This window comes from Stegastes partitus, unplaced genomic scaffold (assembly GCF_000690725.1).
Source record: "Stegastes partitus isolate 25-593 unplaced genomic scaffold, Stegastes_partitus-1.0.2 Scaffold1932, whole genome shotgun sequence".
NCBI lineage: Eukaryota > Metazoa > Chordata > Actinopteri > Pomacentridae > Stegastes > Stegastes partitus.
Genome location: NW_007579663.1, coordinates 56,931 through 72,128, shown reverse-complemented (window position 1 = coordinate 72,128; position 15,198 = coordinate 56,931). Strand labels below are relative to the sequence as shown.

The 15,198-nt window shown below is 41.3% G+C and overlaps 1 protein-coding gene across 1 annotated transcript in view; it reads left to right on the top strand.

Annotated features, from left to right (window-relative positions):
• The window catches only part of LOC103373229 (receptor-type tyrosine-protein phosphatase N2-like), a gene marked incomplete at its 5' end in the record, with an annotated part of 98,136 nt that overhangs the window by 33,696 nt on the left and 49,242 nt on the right, over window positions 1-15,198 (top strand). The window contains one exon of the mRNA XM_008303072.1: window positions 12,018-12,082. Coding sequence (XP_008301294.1) covers window positions 12,018-12,082 — 65 coding nt within the window. The remainder of the gene's footprint in view (window positions 1-12,017; window positions 12,083-15,198) is intronic.

Sequence of the window (15,198 nt, the reverse complement as noted above, 5' to 3'; positions counted from 1 at the left end):
GCTGCTCTGCTTTAGACATATAATAATGATTATCACATTTTGTCCTGAAGCAAAATAGTAATAAAAAAAAAGAAAAAAAAACCGAGCCCAGTGACACATCAGGCAGACTGAATGCAAAATGATATCAGAACTAATAAAATCTCTGAAGGGAAATGTCATATTTCTCATTTTGACACCTGCGTGAGACTGTTGTGTTACACTTTCATTTTGCACCCACCACTCCCAGCTGTACACAGGAAAGCAGCATGGTGAGATTAACACTGCGATCTGAGGAGCAGCCAGGATGCTTCACAGAGACGAGAGGGAGAGGCGGGCAGATAGGACGCTGCTCTCGGTTGCTTTATCCACTCTCTGAGGGAAGATGTCCACTAACATCTGTGGACGTGGCTGGAGGGATTTACTTAAAGGCCGCTGGCAGCAAATGTGTTCACTTTGACATTAACCTCCTCTAGCTTAAAGCATCTTGACTACTTCAGTGCAAAGAAGAAAAAAAAAGGAAGGCTCGGAAATTTAATCTAGATGCTCAGACGGCACATTAGTTGGAACGGCGGGGCTGAAATTGTTTGAAAAGGGACAAAACAGAAGCTTTGTATTCTTATGCCGTTGGCTTGATGAATTTACACTTTATGCTCACTGTCAGGACAACATTAGCAGCTCAGCATATATTGCAGTCTGATTTAGGATCCATTTTGGATTGTTGTTTTAGATTGGGTTAGAAAATGGTGGCATCTCCCTGATTTCATGCTGTCACATCCATTCAGCGGGAGTGCAGCCCTTTATCCTGAAATAAAAAACAGGACATTAAAGCAAAAATAGTCACTTCAAGTAAAGTTCAAACAAATATAAAACAATGTCTGTTAATTGATTAGTTTATCGATGGAAATTTAATCAGCTTGTCGTTATTTTCTTAAGCAAAAATGTCAAACGTACTCCGGTCCCAGCCTCTAAATTCCCCTTTCTGGCTTTCGTGAACTGAATCTTTGGCCCTCGTCTTAGATAAACAAGTCTGAATGTACAGAAGATGGATTGGGAATGAATTAAGATCTGATCATCCTATCTGTAGATGGTGTGAGCCACATTCTTTTAACTTCGAATATGTCCAGGGCCACACTGAAGGGCCGTCTACTCAATCGACATCCTCTACATAAGCGACGGTACTCGTTCGCACGCCCATAGAATTATATTAAAGCACAACAACAGGAAAAAAGGTGATTTCTTGTTCTCTTCTTCTTATAATTTCCAGCAGACTAGAGGAACTAAATTGTTGCCTCCCACCAGGAAAATACAACAATGTGTTTGGAAACAGAAATGATGTACATATTTATTAGAGCAGGGAGGTGAGATGCAATCACAAGTAATCACTTGAGACACATGTGCAGATGCATTCTAATACCAGGTGTGAAGTGATGGATGTTAAGCTGTGCACTTGTGATCAGATTACCTAAGACCTGCTACCGAAAGCATTGCCTTCAGTTTGGTGGGGGGAATTTATCTACTTTTTCAGACACTTTATGGACTGAATTATGAACTAATCCTTTGACAAAGCAATCAGCTGATTAATTGATTATAGAGGCAATCAAGAGTTGCACCCAGTATCAGTCATCAACTATTAAAGACTTTGGTTTTAGAGAGTATGTAAATGTATTCTTAGCATCTCAGCCGACAATCACAATCACAAATTTACCCTTAATGCATGTCTTTGGATTGTGGAGGAAACTATGTTGTCCAGGAAAACACACGTATGTTTTCTGATCTTATTAACAGGACAGTACTGTTTGCAAAATACATCCATTTTATAATCTATGACTACATTATGGTTCAGGTTTGGTTAGGTTTCTTTATAACAGCAAGTTGCGCAGCTTGGATTAGGGGAAGATCATGATTTCAATTATGGTTATTGAGGTTAAAGTAGCTTTGACACTGTGGTTATGATAACTACTTAGTTAGAGATGAAATAGTAAACAAACTCCAGTTTCCCACTTTGGGTCGTCTGATGTTTGGTCAACCTTTCCATCCACCCCAACCTCCTCCCTCAGTAGACTTTGTGGCTCTATAATAATGTCACCTGACTTCATCTTTTGCTTCTAGTGATTAATTGCACTTCCTACGGTGCTAGAGGACTCAACAACTGAACGTAAATCTGTTGTTTTTGTGTGTAAAATGACTCATTTTTGTTCATTTAAGGTGGTTGTATGACTTGAATAGAGGTTTATGTCAGTTTTTTATGACTAATATTAAAGTAGTTGTAAAGAATATGTGCATCGCTGTAACATTACCTTTATTTGCAGAAAAGCCTGGATTGTTTAGATTGAACAGCTGGAGATCATGTTCCTGTGGCTTCAGCATATTAATGCGTGAATGTGTCACGGTCGTGGTGGTAATCTGTGTCCTTGAACCAGTGGTATGAACGTACTGCATGTGCTGACGTTCTCCGTCGTCTATAGATTGTTTGATGATAGGTCTTGTTTTCCGATCAGATCCACTTGATTACCATCAGAGAGCAGAATCTCCCCTCCACCAACCTCTGCTCACTCCACCACGTCTCCCGTCCTCTCCCTCATATTCCTGACTTGAGTGATGGCGTTTGTGATTCCTAATGACAGTCGGAACAAATCTACGGTAATGAGGTCACATTGGGTTTTTTTTTTTTTTCCTTTCTCTGAAATCACCCTTCACAGCTCCGTACAGTCAACCTGTTTCTGAAACTCAGACTGGGCCCTGCATCCGAGCTCCAGTGAACCAGCATGAAGCAGATCAATTGCTTCCTTGAGAAGGCCTCCCTGTAGCCAAAATGGACACCCTGTTCATCTGAGCATGTCTGGGTTCCCCCCCCCCAATATTCAGGAATTATCGCTTGACTCACTGGAGCTCATATCCTGCCCTCATGTTAATGCAGCCTCCCATTTCCAAACTCTGCCTTATGACGGCTTTAGCATATTTACTGACTTATTTGGGCTCTACTTCTGGGTGTATTTGCACACTTCTTAGCCGTCTCACCTGTGATAATGCATTTATCTATAACAGAACACAGAAGAGGTATGTGTACATGCTTGCATGAACACTCACATCCACATAATGATGTGTGTTTCTCCTGGCTTGAGCAGGATGTCTGCACCAACACATCATTACGATTCGTTCGAGCCATTAGCCTGTGGAGAGAGAATTGTGGATGAAAAGCACAACCGCGCGCACAGCCGTATGTGTGCGTATGTGTGTGTGTGTGTGTGAATATGTACAGTATGTGTACTCGGGGGTGTGCAAAGTGCCCTCTTGTGCGTTGGTGTGCATACTCGATGTGTGTGTGTGCTCAGTGATGTGGTTAGTAATGTGGAGACCTGCAGGAGACGGTCCGTGGAGAGAGCCTGCAGGATAATTGCTGCCACAGTGACAGGTAGGGCTGTCTCTGTCAGAGTTCCCTCAGTGGGGAAGCAGAGGAAGAGTCTGTGTGTGTCTGTGTGTGCAGCTCGGTGTGTCAGCTTCCCTTCTTCCAATGAGCATTTCCCCAGTAGGCTCCCTTCAGACAGTGGCAGACTTCCAGATGTTTTCATCTTGTATCGCACAAACATCCAAGAAGAGACATTAAGCATCATTTAATCATTTGGATGGAAATTTTTATCCAAGAAAAGACCTCTCAGTGATGCACTAAGCTATCACAAATAGAATAAGCATCGTTTACAAAGCGTTGTATTCTGGATGCATAAAGACCATTCACTTGTTGAGGTTTCCCACAAGATTCGCATTAAATGGTTTTTATGCAATGCTTTGCCGACAGCAAGACTGCCGGCTTGTGTTATTGGAAAAGGTCATCCAAAGACTCAGCAGCGTGACTCCGTAGCATGCTGGACCTCTGATGACCATGATTACTTCAGATGTGCATTGTTTACCTCATCACTCTCCGTAATCCGCAAACCTATTCGTTCTTTTTGAGCGATTGTCAGCTGTGATTTGTGTCGCGTATGTCACACATCTGCAGATTGTCATTTCTGAAAGGCAGCGTAAACGATCCGAACGTGTCCCGGTGAGAATGCAGAGTGACATCCGTGGGGTTTCTCCCACATCTGGAGGTGTCTGCTATCCAAGTCATTTGCCAGCGCTGCTTCTGTTCCCGTGGTCTCCTGCAGTCCGTGAAGAATTGGTGTCAGCACCTATCAAAGGCAAAATGCCTATTCTACACAGAGTGTCAGAGCAGCCACAATCTATTAATCAAGCAGCCTGCAAAGAAACAGATATTATGTATGTGTGTGTCTGGAGCTCTGTTTGTGTGCGTCTGTGCAGGAGACTCATCTAGGTGTATTATGCTGCCAGTTTTAAAAGGGGTCTCTAATAGGGGAGGATGCAATTATAAATTTGTCATGTGTATCCTGTTTGAAAAAGGAAGGGGCCGGTAAAGTGTTTGATACTAAAGGCCACAGCAGGGTCTGTAGCGGACACAAAACGCATGCTGATTACACGACTCCAGCCATTACAGAAGCTGAAACCAGGCAGCACACTTCATCCCTCACTCTTTTTTTTTGTCTTTTAATATCACCTGTAATGTGTCAACCAGAAAACAGGTTTTGGCAAACGCTTTGGTTTTGTGATATGCAGCATTCTGCAGCAGAGTTCACGAGCTGCATTCAGGCAGATAGCAAAGGGTCCTGGTGTGTTGATTTAGGCTGAATAACAGCAGTTGGTTTGTTGGGGAGCATTGTTGGCTTATCCACAGGAAACGATCGATCAGGGTGAATAAACAGTGAGCCAGCCAGGACCCCCCGCTGTTCGCAGCAGGGGTCCGACCATGTGACAGACACGCTGGTATATGATTGGCACTGCTGATTGGACATGATGTCATGGGTATCGTCATGTTGGGTTTGTTGAGAGAGAGAGAGGAGAGGACTTATTTTCTTTTCTGTCAAATGATTTGGCTCTTTTTAACTCCATGTATTAACTATTATATTAAATTATGTTTAATCTAATTAGATTTTTTTAGGTGAGCAACCAGTATTAAAGAGTAAATTGGTATATAGCCAGAGTGCTGTGGCAAGATACATTAATCAGTGCAGAAATAATTAGTCAATTGACAGAAAATTAATGAACTACAATTTTGCTAAATGATTAGTCTTGTAAAGGTTTTTCATCAAACAAAAAATTCCCTGCTTCCAGCTCTTTAAATGTGTAGATGTGGTTCCTTTTGCTCTGTTTTATATAATTTGCTGATTATTTTCATTCAGTTGCTTACTGTATAAAATGAACCAACCCAAACCACGTAATACAACTGGAAATATCAACAAACATTCACATCTGAGAAACCCACAGGCACCGATTTTTTGCTCAGAAAGTACTTAGACGGTACATTTATTATCAAAAAATAGTTGTAATTTGTTTTCTGTTGATCGACAATCAAATAATAGTTTAATCATTTCAGCTGTAAAGTGAATCATTTTGGTGTTTTTCTGACTGTCAGACAAAACAAGCAATTTGAAGACACCTTTGTTCTGGGGAATTTTGATTGCCATTTTTCAAATTTCCTGACTACTTATAACATGAAAAAATTAATCAAGTCTTTTGTTAAATGGGGGGGAAAAAAAGAACTGACAGATCAGTCTGGATTAAAAACGATTCTTTCTTTCTCTTGCATCTTCTCTGCTGCACCTCTTGTGATGATGTTGGTGTTAATTGTAGCTTGATCACATATTAGCACATAATCATGTCACACAGTCGAGGCTTTCTGCGTTTAAAGAGCTTGTTTTTGTCATTTTATTTTTCACTTTACCTGTCCATTTTGTTTCATTTGAAGGTTTGTTCCGAGGTCCTTTGATTTGGCGTCTTGATTTTTATAAGCCAAAGAGCAAAAGCTGCAAATGATACGCATGAACAAGGAGAAGCAGAACAGAGGAGAGAAAAATAGTGTGTGTGCTCCAATGTATTAAGTTATTTACAGGATGTTTGTGTCTCCTGTACAGTATTCTTTTTGTTAAATTTCACAGAAGCTGCATAGGAGGTGAAAAAAAAAAAAGAAAAGAAGATGAACAAATAAGCTTTATCGAAGCGACAACAATATCTCCAAACTGATTTACATTTTGATAAGCATCAGCGTGCAGACGTCGGATGTAAAGGGGTCACATACATGTTATATATCATGCATGTAATGAATACGTTGCTGCTGCTCGGAAGTCGGCGCCGCGGCTCCTCATACGCCGAATATTATTGTTTTTGTTTCCCGCCCAGGATTTTGACTGAAAAATGGGTTGCCATGCATCTTATCTGTCAGGGGGATCAGGTGCATCTCCCCTCTCTCTCTTTTTTCCTCCCCTCCCTTGCCTCCCTCCCTGCTCCTCCTCTCTCCAGCCTCCACCTCTGATAGGTAGAGACAGCCATCATATGTGCAAGGGGGGGAAAGTGATGGGCGGAATGGCAGCTTTAATATCGGAGCGATTGCCTGCTGATAAGGCTAACGGCTGTGGAGAGGCGTGAGCGTCAACCCTCCTCCGCAATAAACACTTTCATTTTGTTTGGTTGGAGTGACGGATGGAGTGATGGAAGTGGTGAATATAGAAGACCTGAGGAACAGACGAGGGAGGGGGGGGGGGCCCCAGATAGATGGAATGGATATGGATGTTATTCAATATTAACAGATCAATCAGAGGGTGGTGAAATATGCATTTTGTCAACTATATACCCCCATTTGGCCAAAGAGGCTACATAACCGTCATGTGACACTGCCGGCTGCTGTGCTGTGTGTAGAAATACACAATGCTTACAGCCTACACTGGGTGATTTGTCTCCTGATGCTGAATTTATATTGCTTCTAACAATAACAACCCTGTCGTATATCAGAAAAATGAATATATATATTCATGACTTTAAGCTCTGATGACTTCATGATAATCATTTCTGAACTGCTATTAGAATCTATGATGAGGAGCGCACAATTGCTTCAGTTTCCAGCATATGGCGGAGAAAAGCAACATTTTAATCAAATTATATCTCGCCACTAGATAATTTTTGTTGAGCGCATATGCTGCAGAGCAATTTAAAGGTCGTATAAAATCAAGCTTAAATGTGTACTTGGCTGTTTTTTTGTTTTTTCCTTCCTTCTATATTTCCTTCATTAGTGTGCGTGTCAAGGAAAGCCAGCAATATTCTCCGTCATCCTTTAGGCTGATGATTGAAATGGCCTTTTCCTCCTCTTCAACAAGTCCTTGATGAGTTTTTGAAGTATTTCTCTGTTCGTCGTGTTCACCTGGCTGAAGTGTCTGATGCTTAACGGGGAGACAGCGATCAAATCAAAGCACGTTCCCTCGTGCATTTGTAATATTTGATAACACGAGTGCAGTTTTTGAAATAGAAAAATGTCCTTTGGCAGAAGCTCAAATAATTCAGGGGATGGAGGCTAAAATGTTTAGCGGCTGTAATATATTTAGCGTACATAAAGCAGCGTTGCATGTGAATGAGCCTCTTTAAACAGCTAATTTGAAGCTAGAGTTGTAAAGAGTGCAGCCCTCCTTGATTTAGTGACAACTGTGGTTACTGGTGTTTACAAGAGAGCGGTTTAATACGACAGTGCACCTTGAACAAGCTGTAGAGAAGAGCAACTAGTGTCTCAGTTCACAGTGCAGCCAAACAAACCTGCAGTGAAAAATAATCGCAACTAGGATGTGACTTTATGTAAAGTAAAGTTGGTTACCCTTCGGATTAACCTCACTGTAGCAGCGCCCTCTTGTTCTTTTATTTATTTTGCAAAAGTTAAAAAGATCTGCTGTTGAAAAACTTTAAATCCAACTGAGTTTAAAAACGACTACATAGAAAGATATTTACAAAAAGGAGAATACATTGGCGATTGCTAAAAAGATGCAGACTCATAACTGTCGCAGAAATAGGGTTTGATTTTATGAAAACCTTGAAAATGATGACTTCAACAGTAGGCAGCTCCTATTTTCTAAATAGTCACCTCCTCTTGGATTGATTTCAGATCGTCCCAGGCAGTTTTCATTTTTATATTATCCATTAAAACTGTTCCCCTTGAGTATAATTTCAATGAAAGGCACATGAAAATGGGGCACATTTGAACACACATGAAAACCCTTTTGGCTTTACTGAGCTTTTTTTTTTTTTTTTTTTTTTTTCTCCACCTGCTGAACATTAGATGATTTGGCTCAATATGACTTGGATATCAAAAAGATCAAATGAGCAGCAGGGATCAGATCTCGATATTAGAAATCACACTAGATAGACTCAGACAATGCCTATTAAAATGACTGGAGGAGGCTCTCTGAAATGAGACCTGACATCTCTTTTCCACAGTCTGTCAGGAGTATTTGGTGGCTAATTTGAAGCCTACAAAATCTGTGCGTGTGTCTACGAGGAAAAAGAGACGGAGAAGTGAGCTCCAGTGGGAGGTTAATATAAGGGGTGACCAAAAAGAGATGCTGTAGGCTGTTATCTGTACAGTCAGGGGGAGAACAAGCAATCCATTGGCTGGATCCTCACAGCAGCCCAGATCCATCCAGTCGCCGGCTAATGAGCTTGGCAAGTACACTGTATTTACATTTAAAGTGGCTGTTGTGGGACTGTCCTTCCCCTCAGGTTGATTGGAGAGTTTTTAGCTTTGATTCACAAGTAAATACTGACCTTCAGGCTTCTTTGGTTTCACCACAAGACGGTTAATGTCAGCTTGTCAGTCAAACCTGAGCTGCAGCCGCTGTGACGCGTCTATGTGTTGATTCCTGGCTAATCTTTCGTAGTTTGACTCATGATGTGTTGCGACCCCAGAGGGGTCTCATTAGGACCAAAACGTTGCGTGACCTTTAAGAAGCCTCGCCTCCCCCCCACCACCTACGCCCTCACCCAGCTGGGCCCAATTACCTCGCTCATTACCCCCCTCCTAAACAGCACCAGGACCGAGCAGGTACTGTAGCTATCTATGGAGAGCCAATATGTCTGTGACTAAATACAGGGGTGGCAACATGAAATGAAAATGAGTTTCATCTTGGAGACATGCCAGTGGAAGACTTTTCTCCTCTCGCTAATGGCAGAAGATTTTCTTTTTTTTTTCTCTTTTTTTTCCCCCCCCTCTGTCTTCCTCTTTTATGTGGCACTCTTCTTCAGAGACTTTGAATGTATATTTGACCTTTCCAGCTCTTTCTTTATGCTCCTTTTAGCCATCCGTCAGAAACCCCTGGCTGACACCTAAAATATAAGTTGTCCCCTCTGCTGCCATGTTGATGAGATGATAGGATGATCAGTGTTTGCAGGATCCTTAATAACCAGAAAGAGAAAAGGCGACAGAGGAAGAGCGAGGGCGATGGATGATTATCCTAAAAGTAGCGTGCTTAATTAGATAGAATTCTGCATACATTGTGGACTGAGTGGAATCACTGGGATAGATTAAAATACTAATTAAACAGGCCCTTGCCGAATTTGGAGTGTGAGGTGGGGTTCAGCTCTTCAGGGTCATTTGCATAGCCTTCATCTGGGGAAATGGGATTTAAAGGACCTGCTCTCTTTCTCTTCCTCCCTTTAACTCTCACTCTTTTCCCTTTTCCCCATTACCAATCACATTCACATGCTAACATACTCAATTAAAATTATGCTCCATTTTTTCCTTTCACTTTATAATTTGGCATAATCTATTAAGGCCCCTTTGATTTTGTTTTCCAACATAAATGTTTCCATCAAAGTGAGGAAGGGACATTAGGCGCAGGGAGGAGGAAAAAAAGTCGGCGAAATGTGTGATCTTGAGCGATGGATATTTAACATTGCCTCACTTTAGTTTGATTTGCATGAGAATATCCTTCGTGAACAAAGCTTTGGAAATAGCATGCCATATTTGATTAGATCAGTAGATCTGAGGATCAAACTCGGGTGGTGTATTAATTACTGCAAGAACAAAGGCAGGAGCTCAAGTTATTGTGTGCTGTGAATCTACAAGCACTTCATCTGCTTTCTGGTAATCTTCAGTACGCCTCGCTCGATGTGTGTGAGGGCAACGATACGTTTTTACTGGTAAACTTTTTTGTGCATTTATTTTTAACCAGCTCCTGGATCACAACATCTGACCACATTTTAAATCATTTTAAGTTCATTCAGCTTGGAAATATGGCTTTCTCTGCTGCTTTAAAAATGTGAGTTAACTGCACTTTGGTTGGTTTACTTCGTCCAAAATCATCTTATGAGTTGTGGGAGAGTGTAGAACCAGCTAAGTTAAGTTAAGTGACCTTGAGAAAACAAGTTCAAGATATTAAGTTGAATCCATTTGTCACACAGACAGTTGTTTTAGACAGACTGACTTTTCTTTTACATATTCTAAGTTTAAAGAGTTTCTTCTTCATCAACTTACAGCAGCAGCCATTCAAGCTATTTTTTTTTTACCAGTTTCAGTAGAAAGACTATCTGTGAAGCTGCTCCCAATTACAATGAGATAAATTATAAATCTACGAGTGTAGGGACTGAATTCATTACTAATCTTTGTCGTGGTTCGAATTTCTTTTTGGTTATTATGAAAAGAAACAACCATAACTTATTTCAACATGTATTAAAGACACACAGAAAGTTTCCACGATGTCTGTTTTCTCAAGCTACGAAAACAAGAGTCTCTGGAGAGCTTTAATTCTTTAACAGTGCATCCTGGAAAGTCTGTTTGTATGCTAGTTTCTTTAAAAAAAAACTAATTTATTGACTTGAGGTAACTTTCAGGTGTTCATTCAGTCAATTAGTCATTTAAGTCAAAATGTCTCAAGTGATGAAAAGTTGTTTTTAAGCTCTAAAGTGGGCTTCAAATACAAATGAAACAGTTAAGCTCAATTACTAGAAATTAGAAGAAAAAAGGAAAACATTACGTAAACTATAAAAGGAAGTCGATTTGACTAAATTCCTTTATGATGTTTTCCAGAGCACCACTTGATCTATTATTAGACAGATCGCCTTTGATTCTTCTTACAGATATTCATGGTCTCCATTGGATGAATCCTACAGACTTTGGTGATTTCCTGCCAAAACCAATAAATGGAACGCCTTGAAATTTGCTACACATAATCACGCCACCCTCAGGATTAATTGTAAAAATATTTGGTGATTGCCAAACTTTTCATGTAATGCTGTCATCAGGCCACAACTTCTGTTTTTTTCAGTGCTTTAATTTGTGACCTAATAGCTGCAAACTAGCATACATGTGTGTTAAGCTGAGACGATGACCATTATACCTGCCAAAGCTTCATTTATTATACTTCTGCAAAAAGTAGTCACGCATCATGCTAATAAATGTAAGCTCCATTTTCTAGGGAAATACACTGGAAATGTCAAAAACTGTGATTGGTCAGTAGTTTCTTAAGGCTTCCGCGAGTGAGGGCAACATACGCAAGGTGTAAAAAGGCTCAGATTTTCTTTTGCTTTTCAGTAATCAATGGCGACACAATCCATATATGACTCAAAGCAGGGTGGTGGCATGAAATAAAATCTAGCAAAGCCATGTCTTCTGAATCCACATACCTCCATCACAGCCAATGAAAGACCTTAAACGCTGTCCCATATTCAGTAATGAAACTAGTTGGTTTCTTTCCACCATCGCTGTACCATAAACACAGTTGCTTCTGATAATACAGGTAAATCAAGTTTGATACGTTAATCTGGTGTTATGAAACTGCACTATGAATCAGAACCTACAGCAGGACTCCATTGCAACCATTTTTGTCGAGCACAGCCTCACAGATCCACAGAGACTCTCTGTCTCCTTACCTATTACAGACCTACTAACCACCATTTCTTCAAAAGAGCCACCACACACTACTGTATACTCCTCAAAAAAATGTCTTGCCTCTCCTATTGACGAATATTTTCTCTGTGTGTGTGTGTGTGTGTGTGTGTGTGTGTAGGCTGGACATTTTCTATGACCAGTTTGACATCTGACTCAGGCTGATACATCCCCTGCATCATTCTCAGTTTCACTGACCACTTGTTCTGCCTCAGGAACTGAAAAATCTGCTACTTTGTCATCCACTGCTCATACTCAACACCTCCTCTGCTTTTGTCTCCCCGTGCAGTCCAACAGAAGCAGCAGCTGGAGAAGGAGACAGGCCTGAAGATAGTGGAGGCCGGAGTGAGTGATGTAAGTAAAACTCACTAAAAATATCTGTTGTTCAGCTCGGTGCGGTTAAAAAAAAAAAAAAAAAAAAAGAGTGAGAGTGGGTGCGCTTGTAATTGTATGCATCTTTTGTGTTTGAAACAGGAATAACTCTGTGATTTCAACTTGTCTTGGCATCCGTATCACACCTGCAGCTTCAGTTGTGCAGCCAAACACTAATCTTGTGCAGCAATGAATTCCAAACACATACCCTTTTAAGTGCGCTGCTGTGATTACTGTCCCCCTCATTCATTTCCTTTAGGTCTCTAAGAGCTGTTGTCACCATGGTAAAATAAAAAACAACAAGACAAAAGCCCGATGCATTTGTGAAACTTAAAGTGAGTGTTGATCACCGCCTCCGAGCAACAATAACCAGATTATCTTGAGTGCTGTCACTTTGTAGGGAGCCCTGATGCTCCTGTGACATATTCATTGGAAAAAATTAAGAGGAGAGCAGGAGGACTCTCTGGATGATCCAGATGAAAGGAGAGTAAATGTGTATTTATTCAACACTGATAAATATTCATATGTATCAGAGGTAAGGATCTAATCAAGGACCCATTGATGCGTCATAGCCCTCCATACTTGCCTGGTAAATGAGTTTCTCTATGGAAATGAGACAGACAGCCTTAGACCCCTGAGCTGCCCTGATCATGAGGCATGCTGGGAGCTAAGTGGATGTGGCCTGTGCATCGCAGGACAGTTGCCAATGGCAACAACCGTCACACACTGTATAGACAAGATCATTTTCCTGTGTTAGTCCCGTCTATGCTGTCTCCCTTTTGGTGTCACTGCCTTTCTTTGCCCATCTGCCTCCCACTTATATCTTTTTTAGCTCCACATTTTCTCTCATCTCATTCCACATTGTGTCTTTATCACGTACTTCTCAATTATCTTCTGACTCATATTTTTTTTCTTTTTTCTTCACTGTGACTTTTGTCCTGTTCTTTGTCCGCCTCTCCTCGCCTCCTTTTCATTCATTTATTCCTTCTCAGACTGATTCCTGCGCTTAGCCAGCACCGGTACAGGACCGTGTTTGTCATATTGGGCCTATTTGTAGATAATTAGCCGCAATAATAGCCTCTCTGCAGGAGCACGGGTGAGGGAGGGATGGATGGAAAGAGGGAGGGAGGAAAGGAAGAATCTGTCTTCCACCTCATGGGGAGAAAATCTGCGCCAGACTGTGTTTGTAGAAATGCATGTTCAGGAAGCACGGCATTTACTGTACTACAAATAGTGAGCTGGCAAACTATAAATCCTGGAAACTCACTCCGAGGGTGTTTTATTAGCAACAGCTCTAATGTGGATGTGTTGATCTCACCAGTTTGTATCCAAGAAGTGGAGAGTTGAGGGTAAGTTGGGGGAAAATAGTAGCTTTTGACAGGAGAGCGTTTGGAGTGGGCTCTTCAAATACATTAGTTTAAAAGGTGTCAAACAAAAGCCTGCTTTCAGTAAATTTGCACTAAATTGACCACAGTTATGAGTGAATGCATGCTAGAGGTTGCAGAGAGGGTGTTCTTTAGTCTGCTTATTAGTGGCAGAAATAGAAATATGCTGGGTAAAATTGCTCTGTGGATCCATAAGAGGTGTGGAGCTGGAAATTAAGCAGTGCTACATATTTTTTTTTCCCTTTGGTATTTATTTTTTTTTCTCCCCTCAGCTTGTATAAAACCATCACAGTGGTTGGTATCATTAAGTCTTATCACTGACAACTCCCCCCCTCCTCCGTTTTTATTTAAGAGGTGACAAATGACAAAACAGCTTAGGAAGATGTCCAGATAGAGCGAACGTCAATAGCAGTAGATGCGGACGAGGATAAGCAAATGTCAAAGTGGGGGGAAGGAGACATCAATCAATAGGCTGAGCAATATCTACTGCATTATAGATCGGAGGGAAGTTGGCTTCCTAAAGAGAAAAAAACAGCAGAAAAATTACCACTTTGGATTTTTCTAATGTGATGTATGTGTGTGTGGGGGCATAAACAATGTGTTTTCTGAGTATCTTTCATATTAAAAGCTGTTTCCCCAAGTGGGGAGCTGCACTCCTGTGGAAACCCAACAGACAAATGGAGGTTTCCTCACAGCAATTTATGAGTCTGGAGACGTGTGAAAAAACTACGAAAAGAAAAAGAAGTGAAGTGGAAAGAAATTCATGGTTGATGTAGCTAACCGACCTCGCTGCCTGTGTTCGTACTGCACCGTACGTGGACAACGCATCCATGTTATTATTGAACACTTAGTACTCCAAGTGTCGAAAATAAACCGTGGCAGATCGTACCACGCACTGGCTCCTCCAACATCGGCGTTCCTTAAAGGCACAAAGCCCCGCGACCATCCATCCCTTGCTGCCACCACCACCACCACCTACCCCCCACCTCCCCCCCCTGCCTCCTTGTATCTTCTTCTACTTCTGAGTCACGCCCCAAGCTGGAGACAGCAACCGGGCACCGAGCAAAAGGGTTGCTTTCGCTGACGGCCATAGACACAGCATGACTGTTACCAGTAGGGAGCATTGAGGAGGAGAGGCGAGGGAATAAAAGGGAGGCTCAGAAAAAATAGTTTGCGAAAGGGAGGGGCATGTCGGTTAGATGTTTTCTGGAGGGAAAAAGACACAAAATATTCTGCAATCCTGTAAGGCCAAACAGCAAATCTAAAAGTTGAAAATAGTAGCTGCTAGTGTTGTGAAAAATTGAGTGACTGACCTTTAAATCTTAACGCTTGTGAGGTTGCACTTCTGAGCTTAAATATCTCTCAGTCAATTAGGGTCCTAATGACCACAAACTTGCTCCGTTAATTAAGGAGAGGAACTGTGCAGAAGCTTTTCTATAGGTTAAAAATCAAGCATTAAGAAAAGCAAGTATTTAACCGTTCTGACAGCCGAGATGTCAAACACTCATCCTGGCAGACTCCGTATCAACATTTTAAATATTCCCCAATATACCTGCTTAATTAGAATTTCTCTGAATGGTTACCATTACTGCCTAATGGCATGTAAAACACTGTGATAATGTTTTCCCAGTTTTCTGTTTCCTTCGTGCCAATATTTCCAAATAAACCGCACAAAGGATGCGTCTCCACATCCAGCCTGCCTACACGAGATGG